This window comes from Ceratosolen solmsi, unplaced genomic scaffold, assembly GCF_000503995.2.
Source record: "Ceratosolen solmsi marchali unplaced genomic scaffold, CerSol_1.0 scaffold7, whole genome shotgun sequence".
NCBI classification, from domain to species: Eukaryota; Metazoa; Arthropoda; class Insecta; order Hymenoptera; family Agaonidae; genus Ceratosolen; species Ceratosolen solmsi.
In genome coordinates this window covers 16734937-16757501 of record NW_011948413.1, presented here as the reverse complement: position 1 = coordinate 16757501, position 22565 = coordinate 16734937, and the positions used below count along the sequence as shown (strand labels likewise).

Below are 22565 nucleotides of genomic sequence, written 5' to 3'. Positions count from 1 at the left end.
AATTTACTTGAACTAATAATATCTTGCATTATATTTTACATGCGTTCTCGATATCGTAAATAAACTAAACAAATTTTGTCTTTGTGTTGTTTTGCTTTTTCTGTCTTATAATTTCGATAATCCCCTAATCCCGTGTAAACTTACTTTTCGAGCAATGCAGATTTTTCTCTTAAATTAAAAATGGCAGCGAATAACACACGTTACGGAGGAACGTTGTGCATTACTTTTTAACGCGCTATTTCACATGTGTCAAATGTACATTACATGGATTGGAGGATTGTTAAAGGTCGCATCGAAAGCCAAAAACATACGCGAATTAGTTAAGAGGCTCGAGCGTGGCCCCAAGCCTACTTACAAAGGCATTGCGAAACAAAAGACTCGCGCTTTTACCTAAATTCTTCTCGCCTTTGAACATATTGAACTTTGAAGATAAGAGAGGACGTAACGACGACTCCGCTTAAAATTTCACTTGCAACGGTGCAAATCGCCGTCCTTAGCGCCATCTCCCTAAGAGCCGGCAAAGCTGTTGGCAATTCTTTCGTATCATGTATAAAATTTTTTACAAAAAAAGAGGGAGAAAAAAAAAGAAAGCGAACACCCACGTATGTAAGAGTCGAGCGTAGTGGCGCAACATTAATTAATTGTCGATAAAAATATCTGGATCGTAGATCGGCTCGGTAGATTGTCGTCGGCGCCCTCCTTCGTCTCCTCCTCGCGGAAATTCACTTCGAAGACTCTCTACCATATTATCCGGAAAATGCGCGCGACGACTAGCCGCCGCGAATGATACTATAACTATATATATTATTTCCTCATCTTATCTGTCCTGCTTGCACTCGTGTATACGCGTCGGCACTATTGGCCGACTTAACCTCAAAGCACTTCCCTAGAGCGAGCGCTTACGAACCGATCGTCGTCATCATTATTTCCCGAAGTAAAGGGACGGTAAGCCTTAGCCGCCTGCAGTATAATTAATTAGATTTCTCTGGAGTTTGGATTTGTAGATTCGTGCGTGCAACCGTGCACGTATTGCTGAACCTCTTACAAGGCGAGTCGCAAAGGCTGCTACTACGTCGCAAAAATGCTCGAAGTATCAGTCAAGACCTTGGATTCCCAGAATTATTTCTTTACGTGCGAGGAAGATGTAAGTTACATATTGATTATGTTAGTTGCACAATACTATTGTGAATATTTTATATCGCGTTATTCGTTACGATTGCATCGTACTTATAAGCCTTTACAGCATGGTGGAAGCCCAAAAGTCCCCATCTTCATTTGTGTTGCTATTGAGCCTTGAGAAAATTGCTAATTTATTTTTTACTTTTATAAAATTTAACATAGCTGCTGATATGCGGACTTTCAACTTGTGTATATATGAGCTGTATTGTTTTTTCAGAAATGCAAAAATAATGATGATTGAATATTATGCGTAATGATTGTTAAGAAAATTAAGATTGAAATGGATACATCATGGTCACAATTTTATCCATTTTTCAAATACTAGAAAGTATTTATTGATAATTCTTTCAAAATTGCTCATCCTTACTATTACATTAATGGCTTGCAATGTTTAGTTGTATTTTTAATCCCAATTTTATGTATTTAATCCATGATAATGTATTTGAAAACTAATTACGCAACGATGGAATAAAGTATTTTGAATTATTAAAAATACTATGTTTTCATCTTGCAATCCTTAATTTAAGTTGTAATGTTTTGTTATTTTAATCCGTACAGATTACAGTACGTGGCTTTAAAGAACACATAGCTGAAACAGTTTCCGTACCCGCAGAATCGCAGAGACTCATATATTGCGGCCGAGTCTTGCAAGACGATAAGATACTCAATGATTATGGTAAAATTTCTTCCTTTTTTTTTTTTAACTACACAATTAGCTCGATGGCTTTATAATTTGCAGTACTTATATTGTATTAACTGTGATGGATTGATGGAAACATGTTTTATCAAAAAAGTGTATAACCAACTAAATATAAAATTTTACTTTTATGAAATCAGTTTATTTCAATCTTTGCAATTTCACAAATTTTAAATAAATACTGCTTTAAAATAAGTTTTACAAATTGTTTGAAAAGGCCAATAAATTTTGATTTTCACAATAATTTGAAAATTACATTTCTAATAATAGCCAAATATAATTTATATATAAATACTAAAGTGGATCATTCAAAATTCTCTATGTTTAAATTTCCTTGAATAAAAATATTTAAACTTGTGTGGGTGGATGAGTGAGTGGGTAGACATTTTATTATGTATATAAAGCTTGGACAGTTGTGTTGGTGTGCGTGTACGTGCGTGCGCACGCGTGTGTCGCGTGTGTGCTTGTGCATGTGCATCTCTATATACGCGAGTATCTTACAGTTTATTTAAAATTAATAGCTCTGTAAAAATAATTTTAGCTATTCGTAATTAGAAGTTATATAAATAATCAATAATTCATACTATTCTTCATTTTTAAATGATTAAAATAATTATGTCAGTTTACATCCTAAGTATTATTACTGTGCATTATTTCTTTTAATGATTACATGGTAAGATAAGTGACATTTTATTACTTTTATAATAAAAGTTATTGCTATTTCTACCTGAACTTTAGATATTGTATTTCTTAATACGTATCTTTATATAATGCGTCTCTTAATACCATTGGGTTGATTAGATGTCAATGGAAAAGTTATCCATTTGGTGCAACGTGCTCCGCCACAGCCAGAGTCACGTACCAGCAATGACGAGACTCAAAGACAAAATAATAACAACCGCTGGCGTCAAGGCATGCCGCGACTTCACTACCAAAGACATCTCCATAGAAATGCTATGTACTTGGGTACAATGTCTGTGCCTGAAGAAATTATCGAAGGTTATTACATAACAAAGTTGAATATCTTATTAAATGTGTGGATTTTTATTGTGTGTATATCGATGGATTTTTATAAAGTTTGATTTCAATTAATATTGTTTAGAATTTGTTCTCCTATATATTATAATTTTGATATAGAGAGATAACTGAATACAGGGCTTTGTCAAGTCAAGCACCGCTTTACGTCTAATATTAAAAATGCCATACACTTAATTTGATGTTGATAGTTATCGTTAGTTTTAAATTACACAAAGCTTATTGACAAATTAACACAAGTCTTGGGAATGCTCGGAAGATTAAAGTCTTAAACTTACATTTACATAGGTTTACCAGCACCTCAGATAAATAACTCTCTGTCCAATAGTCGGTTATTAGCCGCAAAGCATATGCTTAATAAAGCTGTTCAATTGATGAATCGCCTAGATGACCCTTCGGTACCTCTTCATCCTAGTCCAACAGAAAATAGTGCTTCTGAAACACCTCAACAGGCTTCAGCACCAGAAGAAGAAGCGGAGCAGGATAGGTAACATTACTGTATAAGACATATAAAGAAGAATTGATGAATACGGTCTTAATGTTCATTGGACTTAACTTAAGGATTTAATTATGAATATTAGTTTTTTAATGTTTAATCCTATTTGTTTCTAAGATCGACTCTATATTTATCAGTACTTCTTTTTATTATTTATTTTCAAAAAATTGTATTTTCAGTAATGTAAATAGTAATGTAAACAATACCAGAAATAGAATGGTACAAGCAGCCTCGGAAATTGCAGCTGCATTCTCTGCTGCAGCCTTAATTAACATCAGATTATTACATGGTACGCACTTAATTATTATTTATTATCAATTTTTTAATACTCCCTTTCTCTCGAGAAATAACTTAAGGGGTAACGTATTATTAAAAGTTGAAAATTCCTTATATTAATATTGAAATGCGTATAAAGGAGCTACTATTTAAGTTAATGTAATGTCCAATGGACAGATAACAGCGAGGATGGAGGAAGTGTCACAGGAACGGTTAACGTAATCGATGCAACTCGACCGCGACAGAGTACTCAGACTCAGATACCGGAGCCAGAGGCGGAAGTACCGCAAGTACAAAGATCAGAGCCACAAAGTGCAGTACCGGAAAGACCAGTGCCAGAAAGGTCAGAGCCAATAAGAGCAGTGCCAGAAAGATCAAGACCAGAAAGAGCAGAAGCAGGAAGCTCCGAGCCAGAAAGGTCTGAACGCGAAAGATCTGAGCCAGAAAGTTTAGAGTGTGAAAGACCAGAACCTGAGAGATCCAATGCTTCCACGAGCAATGAAAATCAAAATGCACGTCGACGATCAACTTCTCAGTATGTGACAAGCAGCCTTTAATTATATCAATGTAATGATTTAAATTAAAATATAAGTTAAATATACATTTACAGAGTTCCTCGTCCACCACAAATGGCTGAGTTGTTAGAAAGACTGGTTAGTACTCAAGATCGACTGAGACCGTACATTGAACGCTATCGAGTCTTGATGTTGACAGATCCTACTCTTACCCCTGGCGTAAGTAATAAAATAAATATAAATATTTTTATGAACTAATCACAAAGAGTGACATGTTTTATTAATAGTGAGTTCAAACATCCTCTAATAACGATGAATATACTTCTATTATAGAGCGGACCCGAAAGTGTTACTGAAAATCAGAGGATAGTGGATGGTGTGAGTGAATGTTTGCATTATTTATCGCACGCTTGTCACTCATTGAGCGATATAATCGTCGATATGGGACAACAACCCCCTCGTAATCTGCGCTGTCGACCAATCATCATACAACATTCGGCTATATTACAAGCTGGAATACCAATACAAGTAGAGGTAAGTCTTGACATTTTACAAAGAAAGTTTATTGTAAGTATGGAGAGAAAAAATTCAATTAATTTTCTTTACAATAAATTGTTTTTTCAACCCCAAGTACTGTTTTGGCTCTATGACGTGGGGAGAGAGAGAGCCTCGCTCGTTATACTTACTCGGATATATATATCTATATTCTTGCAATCCTTATGTCTCCTTTAGTTTTTTTTATCTGTGTGTGTGTGTTTTTTATCAATCAGCCCTACAATATAGATGTAAATAAAAAATTTAAGTAATACTTTATGTGCTTCTAGATTCCATTTTATAATTCATTTTAAATTATGCACCTTGAATAGAAAAAGTTTCAGAGAAATCCAATTTAAAAACATACTATTTTGTTTTTAATTATTTGTTTAAATTACTAAAAATAGTTACTTAAAAATAAAAAAAAATATTATTTTCTTATTAAAAATGTCTATTTTTGTTCGTATGAATGAAAATAAAGTAAAAGCAAAATTTAAAGATGAAATATAAAGTTTTTACATTTGAAATGCATATAATGTAAAATTATCAACCAAGTGATTGAATAGCTTCTATGAATTTTTGCTGTCCATTTTAAAGATTTTTAAGTAATTTTTAAATGTAATTAAAAGGCAGTTTTTAAAAGTATGCCAAACCAATTATTAAACTAAATATCAAGTCTTCACTCGTATAACTCCCTTCAAACACTTGCGACATAAATTACATTTTACATGAGCTTCTTACGCATATTTATTCTAGTTTAGACATACTTTTCAACATCAAAATTGCAAAATATAAAAATATTCTATTCCACAGTCAGCAATAAGTCAGAAATCTTCTAATATAGAGAGCTCCTAAAAATTCAACTATTTCGATAATAATTATGATGATCTATGATTTAATATGATTCATTTTTTAAACGAGACTATTGTAACTTTTATTACAATTTTTATTGAAGTTATCAATGCGTTTATGTAGTATATGTAATTATCGTTCATTAGATAAGTTTATCATTTAAAGTTAATAAAAATATCCACTATTGATGGTAAATAATTTTCATGTATACATAAATTTTCATGTATACATTAATTGCATTAACATTATAAATCAATCTGTACAGTTATTGTTTTGATTATTTTATTAAATTGGAGTGTGATTTTTTAATTATAAAACGGGTTTATCTTTTATTAAGTTCCACCAACTTGTTTTAGACAGTTACTATTGTTATTTTCTTGAAATCCTTATTCCTATTAATTTTCATGACTTACTATTCAAAATAATTGTAAATATGTAGTTTTATTTGCAAAATGACATCAAATCTATTAAATAAAGAACAACAGTTTCGTACTCTATAGTCCTTTTGAACATAAGGCATGAATTTGTTTACTTTAGCAAATTATCAAGTATTGAAAATTTAGCGTGAAAATTGATGTGAATATTTTTAAGATATACTATCAGCATAATAGTAATGATAAAATTAATTTTGTTAATAAATTTCAGAATTATTATTAATCATTTCTGTATAAACAATTAAACTACATTTTGCATTTATATACATAATCAGAATGTATTTTAAAATGTTTATATAATAAGAAAGCAGTAGGTTTAAAATTCAAATTCACATAAAGTACAAAAGCAAACACCAACGACGTGTATACCTATACCATGATAATTAAGAAAATTTAAATACAATTCATTTTTTAATTTTTTAAAAAGCTAGAAATTTATTTATGTAAATTACAAATTTATGTAAAAATCAATATTTTATTAGTTTCACTGAACCAAAATAAATGTATAAAAATCTACCGCTCGTGTCTTTCCATTATTTTAGTCCCATATGAATATACCTACTCGCAATGCTACCAACAACAACAATGCTACGGATGAAGGTAATGAAGCCACTCGACCATCATCACCTACCTCTGGTACATCAGATCAAACTCCAAGATCTAATAACACAAACAATCGCTCGATGCCTCAAAGCATTAATGGACAACAAAATCAGCCATCTTTATTAGGTATGCATATTTTATGTAAATCGAAATGCAATAATAAGAAAAAATAATTTCCAGGTTTATTTTTAAAAAGGGGGGGGGGTAAAAGGGGTTTATTTAAAAAAATAAAAATAAAAAAAGATAGTTATAATTATTTCAATACTTTCATTATTTTATCGTAATTATATTTCCCTATTTTTACAGCTAATCAAAGAAGCATGTTAATGATTGTTATTATTTAATGTTAAGGTACTCTTCTAAATCTACCAAGTAATGTAGAATTGTCAATGGAATTAAGTCCTCAAAGTACAATCGATTTGAACTCACCAAGTGCAGCAGAAGGTTCAGAGAACGAACATGGTCAAAGTAATAATAATAATAATAATGGAAATGGTACATTTTTATTGCCATGAAATTATTTCGATACTAAGTCGTAAAACGCTCCGTTCATTATAAATATCTTTTTGTCTATTCAGCTGCAGGTGCTAGCAATTTCTACCCCATGGCTCCGCCCTTCGTCTTGATTCGCGATGCATTGCGAACCGTATTGAGTGAAAGGCACTCATTACTGGACACATCTGGTGGGGCAACAATTAGCACACCAACCAATATACCATTTGTAACAATAGTGGGTCAGCAGACGATGGATATTGGCACGCCAAATTCAGGACAAAGCACCCAAGCAAGGTTAAATTAATTTATTTATTTCAAAAGTTAGGACGCGTTTTTTAACCTACTCTTAAGTAATTCTCATTATTATCTTGGAAGTTCTGAAGTAGAGTATAAAATTGTAAAATTGCCATTATTGGTGAATAAACTAGCAATGGTGGAATTAATAAAAAAAAATTTTTTCGACTTATCGGATTTATTATGCATCTAATTGTGAAAATTGTGCTTTGTATTTCAATGAACTTAAAATAGAAACCGAAATCCGAGATTTTAGTTTCTAATTTCATTCTGATATTCTCTTTCCTACTATTATCCAATTTCACATATCAAGTCTTTTTACATGAAACATTTGCCTTTCAAAACTACTTTTACGTAAAGTTTAAAGAAATAAAAAATAAACTCAATTATTTAATTATTTATAAAATAAAATTCAATATTTTAAAGTATGCTAATTCATCCACTTTTTACATAGTGTTGTTCGTATAATTATATTTTATTATTGTTACAATTAAATAATAGTTAATTTCTGTCTCTTTCTGTCTCTCTCTCTCTCTCTCTCTCTCTCTCTATCTCTCTCTCTCTCTCTCTCCCTCTCTCGCCTCTGAATATTCAAATGTATTGCATCTCGTGAAATTATTTTTAAAAAAATTGAGTACCAAGTGTAAATCAATCTCGTGTCAATTTTTGTTAATAATGTAAAGAAAGAAATTTTTAACATTACAATGTATCCCTACACATGTAACTTATAATTATTTTAGAAGCAACATTGGCACGCATCCAACAACATCGACTCAGACCCGAAGTACTGCCAGACCACACGTGCTACATCCTCATCCTGCACTCAATGTCGGTGCCAGCATGGGCCAAAGCCTAGACTTCGATCCTTTTCTCCCGTGTAACTCACACCACATACGTAGAACACCACCAGCAACAGTCAATTCTACTTCCACATCCCAATCCAACCAAGCTAATCAGTCAACGGCTTCAGAAAGCCATAGTCGATCCCAGTCTGGTAAGTCTGCCTCCTCGATTTCTTGCATTATAATATTGCCAATTAACGATTAAATATTAAAATGTGTCTAAAGTAAGCGCATTAGAATATTAATAAACTCGTAGAATATGACTTGCTTATGCGCGGCTTTATCGCTTAACTTTAATGGCAATTAACTTAATGTTTAGAGCTAATTGTGCTCCTAGTTTCAAATATATATGTAAGCTGCCTTAATATAAAATTATAAAATGACATATTTGAAACATTCAAATTAAATTTTGTATTCATTTCATTATGTATTTACGTTCTATTACGTTTTATTTGTATTCACATTTGTATTATGGTTATAAAAGTCGAACGAAACTAGCTTGTGGAAAAGCTCTTTAATGAAACGTGTAAATTTTGATTATTCGAAATAGTTAAAACAGGCATACGTTCAACATTTTAAATCAAAATGAGATATATTGATATATTGTTATGAGATCTACTCGATCCATTCATAAAGACTATAAAAAAGGGAAACCCTGTTATTCTCGTTATAAATGAGTTGTTATTTTGTTACTGGATTTAATAGATCGGCAACTTGTGCGACATAACTCGTATCGCCGGACACCGAACATTTAAGTCAAAGTACGAAATAAAAAAAGGAGCGAAGAAATGATGAATTTCGGTTTATAAAAAGACAAATTACTAAATTAGCCAAACTAGTTCCCGAGCTGCTGTTAACCTGCCGTTCTTACCTCAATCAGCGTTGACTTGCTCCCCTTCGACACAATATTAATGAAAAATATATTAAATACAATTTGAAGAAAAAATATTATTCTCTAGTTTGTCGATTAGCACTTTTAGAAACCATGTTGAAGTATTTAAAACGAAATAAGCCTTTGGCTGTGTTTAATAAGAAAAATTTTGTATTACCATAGACGAATAATCTAATTTTAATCGTCATTTTATGCTAAAGTTAAAAAGAATCTATTCATTTGGATAAAGAGAGAAAAAAACGCTGAAAAATTTTGAAAATATTACAGCATCGCAATCATCTAATTCAACAAGGAATTCATCGCATGGCCCTTCAATCAATTTGGCAGATTTAGCACAAGAGCTTCTTGAAAATGATGGTCAAGCATTTATGACTGGTAAGATTCACTGATTTATACAAAATCTTATTTATATGAAAAAGTAAATAATAAAATCATAAAGACAAATTAATTGTATGTAATAAAAATGTTATATCTAATTTGTTAAGCTTATGTCTTTATATAAACGACTTTACAGGAATATCTTTATATAACAAATAACTTCAATTTAATTTAAACTTATTGAATTATTATTTCACGATGTTATAAAACAAATATGTTTATGCTGAAAAAAATAATGTAATTAGCTAGAAAAGTTAATGATTATAATTCTTTATCGCAATCAATTTTGGAGATGATATTAAAATTCTTACAGAGCTATATGTTATTATCTATTAAAACTTCTTGATAATTTCGCAATTGTACGTTGCCTCATTCATTAATACAATGCTATTTTATTACCAACATCAAATTATTATTTATACTGCCTAATGTTTAATAATAAATCTAGGTATAGGTTTGCCAATGACTTCAGACGAATTATCACAAGTGCCTAACAGCGATAATGCACACAATTCATTCGTTGGACGTGGGTAAGGAAAAGAACTTGATACTTTATAATCAAAGCTCGAAGAATCGATAAAAACATAGTTGCTTAATCTATTGATTTTAATTTAATTAATTTGATTATTGGGATTATTGCGACTTGTAGAAGATACGGTTGTCTAAATACACTAGCATTATCAGTTCATTTGATAAATTAAATTAATTTTCATAAAACAGTAGTGTGTTTTAATAAAGTAAGTGGACGATGGTCAACATCAACATACCTGTCAATGAAAATAATCGGAAGGCTTTAAATTTGACATTTTATTGAATTGAAAGGTATTATTCATTCGCGGGTGACTGATTCCAATTAGTGAGAATAGTCGACGGTTAAGAACTTATTTAAACATTTTCATTTTACGAGTAATAATCACCAAATATTATTTTTCAGGCCTATCGGTGGCGAAACTCATATATCTTCTCATAGCGACGCATCACTGTTTGAACTATTAAGGTTGAGAAACTCGCTTTTCGAGTTTACAGAGCAAAATTTCTTAAACGACCTGTGGCTATTTTTGGTAACCACAATTAAGATACGATTTTGTGACTTTTTTTTTTTATAAAAAATTTGCATTTTAATTGCTGTCGTAATACTTGTAGTTGAGAAACATCACTTTCGGAGGTATAACGCAGCTGAGTTTAGGCCAAGTAGCACCGTTAGTGAACCTTCGACAGCCTCTGCGAGAGTTTTTGGAACATTCCTTCCCTCATGTGTCGCAAACGACTTTGCAGGAGCGGGTCGTTGAGCAAATTGTATCACTAAATTGCCCGTTGCTTCAAATTCTTATTCAACCTGAAGAGGAGATTGCTAACAGACGAGTCGATATACCTGCAACCATCGAACCTTTATTGCGCAAATTTTGCAGTGATATTTTGAAACTATTGTTTAACAACGGTAAGTTATTAAATTCTTAAATTACGATGTTTGATCTCCCTTCGTTAGCTCTAATTGGTAATAAATATTTTGTAGATGTGGATAATGATACGTTTGCACAAGAGGCAGTTGTATTGGCAAAAAAATTGGAAGAGCAAGCTTTTGCAGTATTCGAATATTTAATCCAATATGGACAAATAAGATTCGGAATTATGAGCTCACGCTTTATAGTACGTAAAATAGCATATTCGTACGAATTTATGTATAATATTGAAAATTTAAGAAAGATTTTTTTTCACTTTATTTCATTTAATAAAAAATTATTTTTCATGCATTATGAGGTCACTTAAAACTTTCGTACAAATGCGTATTTAACTTATTAAATCAGCTCATCAAATATATTAATTACTACTCAGTATATTAATAGACTATTGAGTCAATAAATTATACACATTAATAAAACAATTAAATTTAATATTATAAATGTGAATTTTAAGTAAAAATTTATAATCTTGTATGAAACATCTGAATATTTATTTTTAAATTTCTAGAGGTCGAGAAAGCAAGCTATTTATAAAATTTACAATATAAATTGATACTATGATAAACTCATACGTTCTTATTAAAAATTCACATTTTCTTTATTCATATATATATATATATATATATATATATATATTTATACTTATATGAATGATAAAAATCTTTATAATAAAATCAGGATACAATGATACGCTGTGTTCCGATGCTCTTCCACCAATCTTTGCTACGTATACTGACCACACGGATCTGCGATTTCACATCGAGAACGTCGCAAGTATCTCAAGACGAGATAACGGCTTTACTGATATACCAGGAAGAGCCGTCTGCGCCATCAGCTCAATCTGCAGTGGCTGAGTCAGTGAATAATTCGCAACTAAATTCAGCCTCAGCGAGCGAACCCCATGTGAAATTAGAGTCGGTGAGCGAAAAACCGCCCAAGTTGGAGTCCCAACAGCAAGAGCAAGAGACTCAATCACAGCCAATGCAAGAACAGCAATCAAAACAAGATGTACGAGAAGAGACCAAGGAAGCTAAACCCGAGGTAAATATCATTTACGTAAAATTGCATTTCATTTCTTTTATTTAACTGTCGTATACCCTAAGAAATTTTTGCAAGTATTAATTAATAAGAAATAAGCATAGTATGCGAAAAATATCCAAAAGTTGTTTTTATTTACAAAACAGCCAATGGAAACTGAGTTACTAGACGATAAAGTTGTTGATGATCCTATGGACCTTGCTAACGGAGAAGAAATACCTGAGACTTTTCCGGGAGCAGAAAATTTACCTGCTGTAAGTACAGATTTTCTAATTTTAGACAAGTATGATGAGATTAATCTTTATAAAATTACATTTTATTACAAGATCTTTAAATGATTTAACTTCTTAATATCATGTAAGTTACAAATTTTCAAGATATTTTTTAGATATTTATGAATTAATAGATACTCAATGTGGTTCTAAAGAGGTTAATTTTTATTCACAGGAAATAAAATACGCGCCAAGTTACATACATGACACTGATTTATAAATAAATTTTGTAAAATATCATTTATTCAGGTGGCTCACGATATTTCGAGGCAGGTTTATAATATATTTTAACGATAACTATTTAATAAATAAAATAAAACCTAGCTTCTTGAAAAGTACTTTTTCAACAAAATTTTAAAAAATTTTCATTAAATGTCAGTGTTTTATTAGCAATCAAAGACTCGAGTAGGATTATTTTAACTATGTAGTTATTCTTATTATGTTAGATTTCGTTCGTAATCAATATTAAAAGATAAAAATATGTATCAAACTAATACATTTATTAAATATATAGTAACAAGTAATGCATTTAAAAATATTTTATTAAAAAATTTTAATTATTTCATTCCAGAAATAAGTTCGTTTAATTTTTTACAAAATTAAATAAATATCAATATCAAACCATTAATATTTTTCTTACGTAGTTAATATTATTTTAATGTATTATTTTAAATAATCCAATTTAGTATTCAATACTTCAAGCATTATGAAATAATTATTAAATCGTACAGACCAAAATTGCATTAAGAATACATTATTGCGGTCAATCAAGTAAAAAGCAATTAAATAGACACATAAACATATTCAATAAATCCATTAATGTGTGAGCATATCAATACAGTAAGTGCGCTTAATTCTCAAATAAAAATCTATCGACGTTAGATAATAAAAATGGAATATTTATTCAATTAAAAAAAATGAAATTTAATTGCAATTATGCATAATAGTACGCAGACCTTATATATTTATAAGTGAATTCTTTTTATATTAATTTCTCTTTGTCATGCCGGGTAACAACAAATTTAAATTCTCCGAATAATTTTTATAACTAAATATTTCTAACTAATTACATGGATAACCTGAAACAGTGTTCTATAGAAAAAAGTTTGTATCAATTGAAACATGTAAATCTGAAGTTGTTATTTACTGTCTATGAAGCATTAATTATTATTCATACATACTTTTAAAAATTATTCTCGATAATACCAATTTATTCAATAAATTTACACGCGAGAATTTCATTTAAAGTAATAAAAGTTTTTGTAAAATTATAGGTAAAAAAGAATTAGGTGGAGTCTGTCAGAAGCCACGTCGGTAAGGTAATATAACAGTGGCCAAAGGCTTAAAAATTTACACGGCTGTAATTAAAAAAATCTAATACATAAAATCAACGCTGAATAAACAAATTTTATGTTCTTCTAAGCAGCTTACTATTTACTTCCAAAATCATAACAAATACATGCTTTGAAAAACATTAAAATCATAACTAAAAATTTTTAAAGTTTACAAACGTACTTGTAATCGTATCTCGAAAATCTAATAATGCACATGTTTACTACATAAATGACAATGGCTCAGTATTCGGACACAACTTACTTAAATGCTGCTGCATTGAGTAATGAACTATTAAGTAAAATTGGTTTTACATAACTACAAGCCAACCGGAATAATTTTTAATATAAATTATATATATATATATATATATATATATATATGTTAAACAAAATAGTTTTAGATTCTATGATAAATAATAAGATTAAGTTTAAAATAAAAATATAATTTATTTATACGCACTATTCTGTCAAGTACGTGTATTTAGAATAATTATTTAAAAACCAAGTTTTTTTTACCAATCCTATGAAGCTGAAAAATATCTTATTAACGCTTTAAAAAATATATATATATTACGATAATTTCGTAAAATTTAATTTTTTTTCTTTTAATCATATCTTATTTCTATATCAGAATTGAAAAATCCATAAGCCTATATATTGCGTACGTACACTCGTATATTTTGGACTGTTAAAAACATAAAATACAAAACTTTTACATTCTTATATATGATAAAAATAAAAGCATAGAAATACTCTTTAATAGCGAAATATTTAGTTTTTATTAAATTAATATGTATATGCTCGGATACTGGGCCACGTTTAAATATTGTTATATTTCTATTATTCAAGAATTAATATTATATTCATACACTATTAATATAACTGGGATATATTTATAATGCACGTATTTTCAAGCGATTAATTTAATTTTATATAGTATTTAGCAATAGAAAATCGCTCATCGCAAAAGATAAAAAATAAAAAAATTTTATTATTGTATTTAAAATAGTAAAAGAATTTGATACAATAGTAGAAGAGTTTTATAAGGATATATAATAATACTGATAGAACATAGATGTATGCATATGAACATTTTTTAATACAAAATAAAACATTTAATTGTAGTTCTATAAGGAAATTTGTCCGAAACTTAAAATAAAGGTTACTCTAATTTTATATACAAAATTTGTGAAATATTTGTACATCGGCTTTATAAATTCTTAAATTTATGGAAATACTTTAATAAGATCTTATTTGATATATAAATAGAAGGCTTTAAAATACTGAGTATAACGATTAAATTTTATATTCTATTAATATACAATTGAAAATTTCAGCAATTCCTGTATTAATGTATTTATGTATAAACCAAATAATACTAACATTGAAAATAAAGCAAAAAATAGTATATTTACGTCTGCTGGAGGAATTTAGCAACACACTCATAAATAATTTATATTTAAATGCTTTTTAACATACTCGTATCTTATACCTTTAGTACCCTATACTTTTTAAAACTTATCAGAACTTTATATTTTTTGTATCTAGAACTTAAGTAGCTATAATATATTAATTCCATTAGTATCATTGCAAATTCCTTGATTATTATACTATTTATTTAATGATTTGTTTAAATCATCGTGTATCTTTACATAATTTCTTAAAATACTAATTTTTAAATAATCTTGCTTAAATTGTTCCATTACATACAGAATTACGTCTTTTTCATCTTGAATAAATCATATTTATTGCGTTATTCATAAAATTGTATAAAAATTTATTTTATTTTAATTTTTCAATACTTACTTTATTATCAAGAACAATTAACGTATCTTACATCTGATAAAATCACATACATCTAAATATATAATCATGTATACTGCTTCAAATTACAATAACTGTTTACAGAATAAATTCTTTATTACTGTTAATAATTAAAGCAATAATACAAAAAAATATTCTATTCTATCGAATATATATTTTATTATAATAAAATCTTAATACCTGAAACAATGCTATCAAATCAAAATCGAAATAACTTATGTTTTGCAATGAACTTATCATGTGACCTGATTTTTATTAAAAAATTCTTACAATTTTCTTTTATAAATTTCAAGATAAACATAACAATTCATTAATATTTTTCAGAGGCGATATTAACGTTTTTTGAGAGGAAATATATTAATAATTTTATTACTCATATTTTCTTTCAAGATACTATTCATATTATATCATGTATATATATTATATTATATATATGTAAATTTAAATTATATATAGAATATATATTGAATAACAACTACATCAAATTATTTTATAAAAAAACTAATTTTTTATGCAACTGCTCGGCAAAGATAAATTAATATTTATATAAAGTATGAGCATTAAAATAATTTCAATTCCAAGTTTTTATGCGTACAATTACACCAATTGCTGTTGTATATTGACATAACGAAAATATATGGCTAAAAAATAATTAAAAAATTTGAATACCTTAGAGTATGTTTCTAATTAAAATTGTTTAAATGTTTTAGTAGACTAATACATAATATAAATTTTCTTATCAAACATTTCAATCTATTTTCACAAATTTTGTATAAAATCAATCTTTTATTACACATAATACTTTGAAACATGAAAATTATATTTATTTGAACAAGTAACATATATATTTATTTAATAAATATATTTGTTGTTAGCAACAATTTAATTATTATTATTTTATTAATAATTTCGTATATGGAAATAAAAAATATCCTTTTAAAATCGAAATCTAAATTTGTATAAAATTAAATATTCTTAATTAAGTCGCATTTCTTTTAAATTAGTGCATAACAAGTTTCGTAAAGAATAATACAAAGCATTTTAGACGCGTAAGAATCATTATTTAACAATATTTTGCCTATTATTAATGATTAAATATTTTTTTTTAATGTATTTTCAATTTTAAAGATACCGTATCAATAAGCTTATAATTAAACATGGCCGACCAAGCTCTAGATTTTATTTATAAATTCTTATATAAAATCGCTAAAAAATAAAGACCATTTTAGTAACATTTATAAGTAACATTTGCAAAAAGATATAAATCTATTTTTTAGATATATGTCATTATATCACACTATGAACTTATCAATAAATAATGAATAGAGAATAAAAATATTATGATGAGTTTGTAAATAATAATACACTTTCTGTTTTTTAACTACTAATATAAATGTTAACTCTTTTCTAATATTTTTTTTTATTTTTGCTTAATTTGTAAATGTTGAAAGTAGTGTAATCCAGCGATTATTGAAAATAATTCTTTTACATTTGGGGCTTCGGATCACTTTCAAAATACAAATTAACCAAAATTTAATAATATTATTTAAATTAATGGAAATTTTTTTTAATTTTATTAATTGCACTAACGTAACCAAAGAATGGAATTTTATATATTTTTTCGTATAGAGTACTACGTTTATTAGTATGAAAAACTATCGGTGTATTTAAATTTATAAAAAAATTTTAATTTATTCTAAAAACATGTATTGTTTTTTATTTATTGTTTAAAATTATTTAACAATATATAAATAATTAATTTATTAATTAGAAAAGGAAATTATATATTTTTTTTTGAATCGATTGTGGTATACAAAATATTTCTACTTTAAAACATAATTATTGGATATTGTTAAAGACAGTACATCGGATTAAAAATTATTTTAAAAAATAAAGGTATACGAGAATATTTCTTTTTTTTATATTTCTGATAAAAGAAATAAACAAACAAATGATATTTTATGATCTTATGATAGAATTTATGTTAACTGTCTATTACAAATATTTAGTTTAACCTGTTTAACATATATATATATATATATTTTTTTTTTCCTTTTTAAACATATTAATATTTTAATTTAATTCCTCTTTTCGATTTCTGCGATGCTGAGTTTTGTATAAAAATAAAAGTTTTTCATAACTCTAATAATAATTAATATCCGTTTTTTTTAACTTTGCAGTAAATTTTATATCATATTGTTTTTAGTAAAAGTTTTTTATCCTTATATTATAACAATAGAAACTAAATAAATAATAACAGCTTCTGATCTCATACTAATAAAAATTTAAATGAAACAAAATTACATGTATATTCGAGTTAGAATTAAAGAAGCATTTTTTTTCAAAGAAAAATGCACAAATTCTATTTAAAAACTAATTAAAATAAATTAAAATTATCAAAAATTTTCATTAGTGCTTAACTTGTTAATATATTACGCAGTGTCGATACACTTTACAGTAGTCGATAAATCAATTATGTGTTTATAATTCATAAGAACAATGAATATGCTATCATTGTTCGATTAAATTTATAAAATATTTGTTAAAATTATTTTACATTCTTCAGTTATCCTAGATTTATAAATCAGTGTTATAAAAACTATATTTGTACACATTGAAATATCATTTTAGAATGATGATTAAAAAAAAAACAATCTTCAGATAATTTAAAAATAAAATTAAGCTGTAAAGTATTATAAAGCAATAATAAAGAGAGAGAGAGAGAGAGAGAGAGAGAAAGAGAGTGAGTGAGTGAGAGTGAGAGCGAAAAAAAGGACATTTAACGTGACTTAGATGATTCACATTTAATTTTTTACTATTTGAACCTAGTTAGGATGTTTGAAAACTTCTTTTAAAAAATAATATAATTATTAATTATTTAATGAATCGATTGAAATGATAATTGTTTAATCGAACGGATAGACGAAATTAATAGTATAATAATTGTTTTATAATTATAAAAATAAATATGGTCGTTTTACTTTGTTTTCAATCTATGATTTAAACTATTCCAATTATGAAAAATAATTTTTATTGCATGTAGCCATTAATTATTAATGTATACATCGAGGATAACTGAATGAAAATAATATTTTTGTTGGACATAGCTAGTCTTCCTATCTTATCTTTTAGTTTATTTGTTCCGTTGCTACTTCTTTTCATCCGAGGATTCAATCATACAATCTTACTGTAATCTTATGTGAACTAATTCATGCACATTTAGCTAGTGTAATCTTTCACAATTTCATATTACTATTTGGTGCTGAGAAAGAATATAGAGTCAATAAATGGTTAAAATCGACAATAAATTCTCTTTATCGTATTCGTTTTCAAAATTGGCACTGGAGATTATTAAATTGAAACGGATAAGAAAGGAATAATGGCTACGTCGGTATATCGATATATCTTAAGTATTAATTATCGTAACTGAAATAATATTTCCACGCTTCGATTATTTCGACAAGGATGATACGTTAATCCTACTTTTATCATACAACTTATTTTTTTCACACAATACACAAATGTATTGTGGTAAAACAAAAATACTTTTCTAACGTTCTTTCATATTTAGGGGCTGGAGTTCAAGCCTCAATGAACTTGCAATAAACTTCGCCATTCTCGGAGAATTACATTAAAGAAGACGTGTATTAAAGCCATTGAAATACTCGAAAAGTTGCCATGTTTCGTTATGAAATAAGGGACGAACAAAGGCAGGACTAATAAAAGCTTTAAGCTGCAAATATTTGCACCGCGATCCCAACAGACAAAAATAATCGAGTCCATTTGCTCTTTTCTCCCCATCTCCCAATCCTACTATCATCCATTGGCCACCCACGAAAAGTGACCTCGAGGCTTTTTAACTAACTAACCAAGGTCTATCATCTCTGCGCAGGACTGGGTGCCGATAATCGCTCGCGACTCCGTGCGCCAGCGCCGCCAAGTCCAGATGCAGGCTCTTCAGGGCGGCCCGATCCCCTTCAGTGACGCCTACCTCAGCGGTCTGCCCTCGAAACGGCGCAAGCTTATCGAGCAGCAGAAGCCCCAACTGCTGGTGAGCCCCGTGCCGAGCGGTGCTAACGCCATCGCCGCCTCCCTAGAGCGACTGGTCCGCGAGGGCATCGGACACACGCAGGTCGGGGAGACCGAGGGTGCGGCCAGCGCCGTAGCTTCGGCTCCCGGCGTCAGGAGTGCCTTCGGCCAGGCGATTAAAGACTGCCTCCATCCGGAGAGGCTGAGGACACCAGACTTTCCAAACGCGGCCCGCTTCCCCAATGCAACCAAGTACTTCGCCGACGGGGACAAGGACAAGAAGGAGGACACGACGCCGACCACGACGAGCAAGCCGAGCAAGTAGGGCTCAGCGCGGCGCCCCGGAGGAACTCCCCTCGCCGCATTTGTCGCCCTCTGCTTTTGCTTTTTCCTCCTGACCGCGGCCCTCCTCGCGATACCCTGACGTACGGCCGCGCCACGTGGTGACGACCGGCTGCGAGACTTTTGCGAGCGGACGGCCAAAGAGAGGGGCGAAACAAAACCGACGAGGTGATGCCGAAGCTCGCAATGCGCTGTCTGTAGTCTTTTTTCATCACCACCACCGCCGTCACTAGCACCACTAGCACCACTAGCACCACTAGCACCACTAGCACCACTATCACCGTCACCACCACCTACCACAACCTACCATCACCACCTACCGCTACCAACAACAACAACCACACTGCTGTCCAATCACCCAGTCACATGTACACGCATGCACGACGCACGCAAGCACGCACGCACAAGCATCTGCGCAAGCACAAGCACCTGCGCAAGCACAAGAACAAGCACAAGCACAAGCACAAGCACACGCACACGCACTACACGAAGCAACTAATCAGCCAGCCAACTAGCCAACGAACCAGCTCAGCAGCCAAACAAATTCGTCAACCGAATCTGTAATATTTGAAGTCCTCGCTTCAAGGAAAATAACGTGGCGAGAATAGAAATTATACAGAATACCAGAACCACGTACACTGCGATGTTTCTCGATCACCCCCCCACCCCACCCCCCCCCCCCCCCCACCTTCTCCTGTCCTGCCCCTCTCACCGTTCTATTCATTATTTCTACTTTTTGATGAACACTGGACAAAAGACTGCAGTGTTGAAGTTACTTTACTAATAATGTTTTACAACTAGAATTTACATTTTCTTTTACCATTTTCTCTGATATCCTATGGTTACTTGAAAGATAAAAATTGTTATCATTGGCAAATTGCGATGCGAGAAAAGCGAGGTGCACAATGAAAATAACTTTCTTACCGTACTACAGCAAATCACTTTTTTTAACGATCAACGTTACTTCTTTTTTTTCAAACATTTTCTTAAAAATTTAATCAACAATTTTGCCCCAATTATTGCGAGAAAATAAGTTAATTTACAGAAAATTGGAGCATCGCCAATAACTGCAAAATTTTACCGTAAATTTTTTAACAATATAAGAAAACGTAAAAGCGGAAAAATTAAATTAGCGTAGTGAAATTTTATAATGGTTTTATCGATGTTTTATAACAACTTTTTAGAATACCTTTGGCGTCTAAATATTTCAATTTTATGTGGTGAAAGTTGAGTGACACGTTTCCTCTCAATATATAAACTACGAATGCAGAATTTACAAATACCTTTGACTACTACAAAAAGAAATTCAGTCCTATTTAATTTATTCGTATTACTTTTAAAAATTTATTACGATTAACTTTTCTATTTTTCCGTGAGATAATGCGATTGAAAAGAAGAAATGAAAAAACTTCAGTACGAGATGCAAATTAACAGAATAAAAAAATGACAATGTTTAGTACTTGATTATCTTTACGCGTGGTCTTATCTAAAATATTATCGTATACTTATTATTGCATAATAACTGGCACAATTATTTATGCTGTATTACATCTAAATTAAAATTTTTGCAACAATAACAATAATATTAATAATTATTATGAAGATGGTGATAATGATGATGATGAAGATGATGATGATGATAATTACAACATATTAAATAACTCGTGTAATAATAATACACTTGTATACAAAAAACGATGAAGCTTCAATCAAAGATGCAAATTGACAGAATAAAAAAAATGCTAATGTGTAGTACTTGGTTATCTTTATGCGTGGTCATATCTAAAATGTTATCGTAGATTTATGTATTGCATAATAACTGGCACAATTATTTGTGCTGTATTACATTTAATTTAAAATTTCTGTAATAATAATAATAATAATAATAATAATAATAATAATTATAATTATAATAACAATAATGATGATGATTATAACAATGTGTTAAGTAACTCGTTTCGAAATATTGTGCTGCGTTTTGCGCAAGCAATAGAAATTCTCAAAATAAATATGAGAAAACGTGGTGTATCGTAAACAATTATAATCTAATGAACATGTATGGTCATTGCTAGAAATTTTTCAATGGGTGATGGTTTGTACACCCACTAGCAACCTAAATTTTCAGAACACCTTTAAATTTTTGCTAGTAAAGTATATTTCTATAAATATATATACACACACGCATTTATAGGTACAATTTATTGGTTAAAATTTAAATGTGTTCCGACGGATGTACTTTCCGGTGAGTGTACTTGAAGAATTTTTTATTCTTTAATCAATTTGATATTAACTAAGAATTTTATTGATGAAAAAGTTAAACAATATCTTTATATTATTTTCAATATGTTTATCAATCACTATTTCTAATAAAATATCAGTTTTTGTAGAATAAACTTCTACTGTATACATGTTTTTCTTTTTTAAATGCTGAGCTTTTTTCAATAATATGTAATCCTAACTGCGTTAAGTATTCAATTAAGAAAATGCCTACACATACTAGATTTAGAATATAAAGAAAATTTAAGCTACTGATGTGTAATTAATGTTTTAGCGTTAAATAAACACTACGGTAGATTACCTTGATTTGAGAAAAAATTGTCAACATTGATTTTTATCTTATGTAATTACTTTATTTACAAAAATACGTAAAATAATATAATAATATTTGTATAAAATATGTTTTTATTTCTAACAACTCGCAAAATGATTTATTCTCCTACAAGAAATTAAAATTTAATAATTGT

At 29.5% G+C, this 22565-nt stretch overlaps 1 protein-coding gene across 1 annotated transcript; it reads left to right on the top strand.

Moving 5' to 3' along the window:
• Window positions 1-997: 997 nt before the first annotated feature.
• LOC105367721 (large proline-rich protein bag6) lies at window positions 998-20074 on the top strand. Its single transcript, XM_011506489.1, has 20 exons — window positions 998-1144; window positions 1738-1855; window positions 2678-2875; window positions 3200-3398; window positions 3587-3696; window positions 3861-4218; window positions 4294-4417; window positions 4532-4732; window positions 6561-6747; window positions 6973-7089; window positions 7200-7410; window positions 8151-8404; window positions 9412-9519; window positions 9971-10052; window positions 10457-10583; window positions 10666-10960; window positions 11036-11169; window positions 11661-12023; window positions 12167-12274; window positions 19343-20074. The coding sequence occupies exons 1-20, from the start codon at window positions 1082-1084 to the stop codon at window positions 19802-19804; spliced, it is 3819 nt and encodes a 1272-aa protein (XP_011504791.1). The 5' UTR covers window positions 998-1081; the 3' UTR covers window positions 19805-20074.
• The last annotated feature ends 2491 nt before the right edge of the window (window positions 20075-22565 follow it).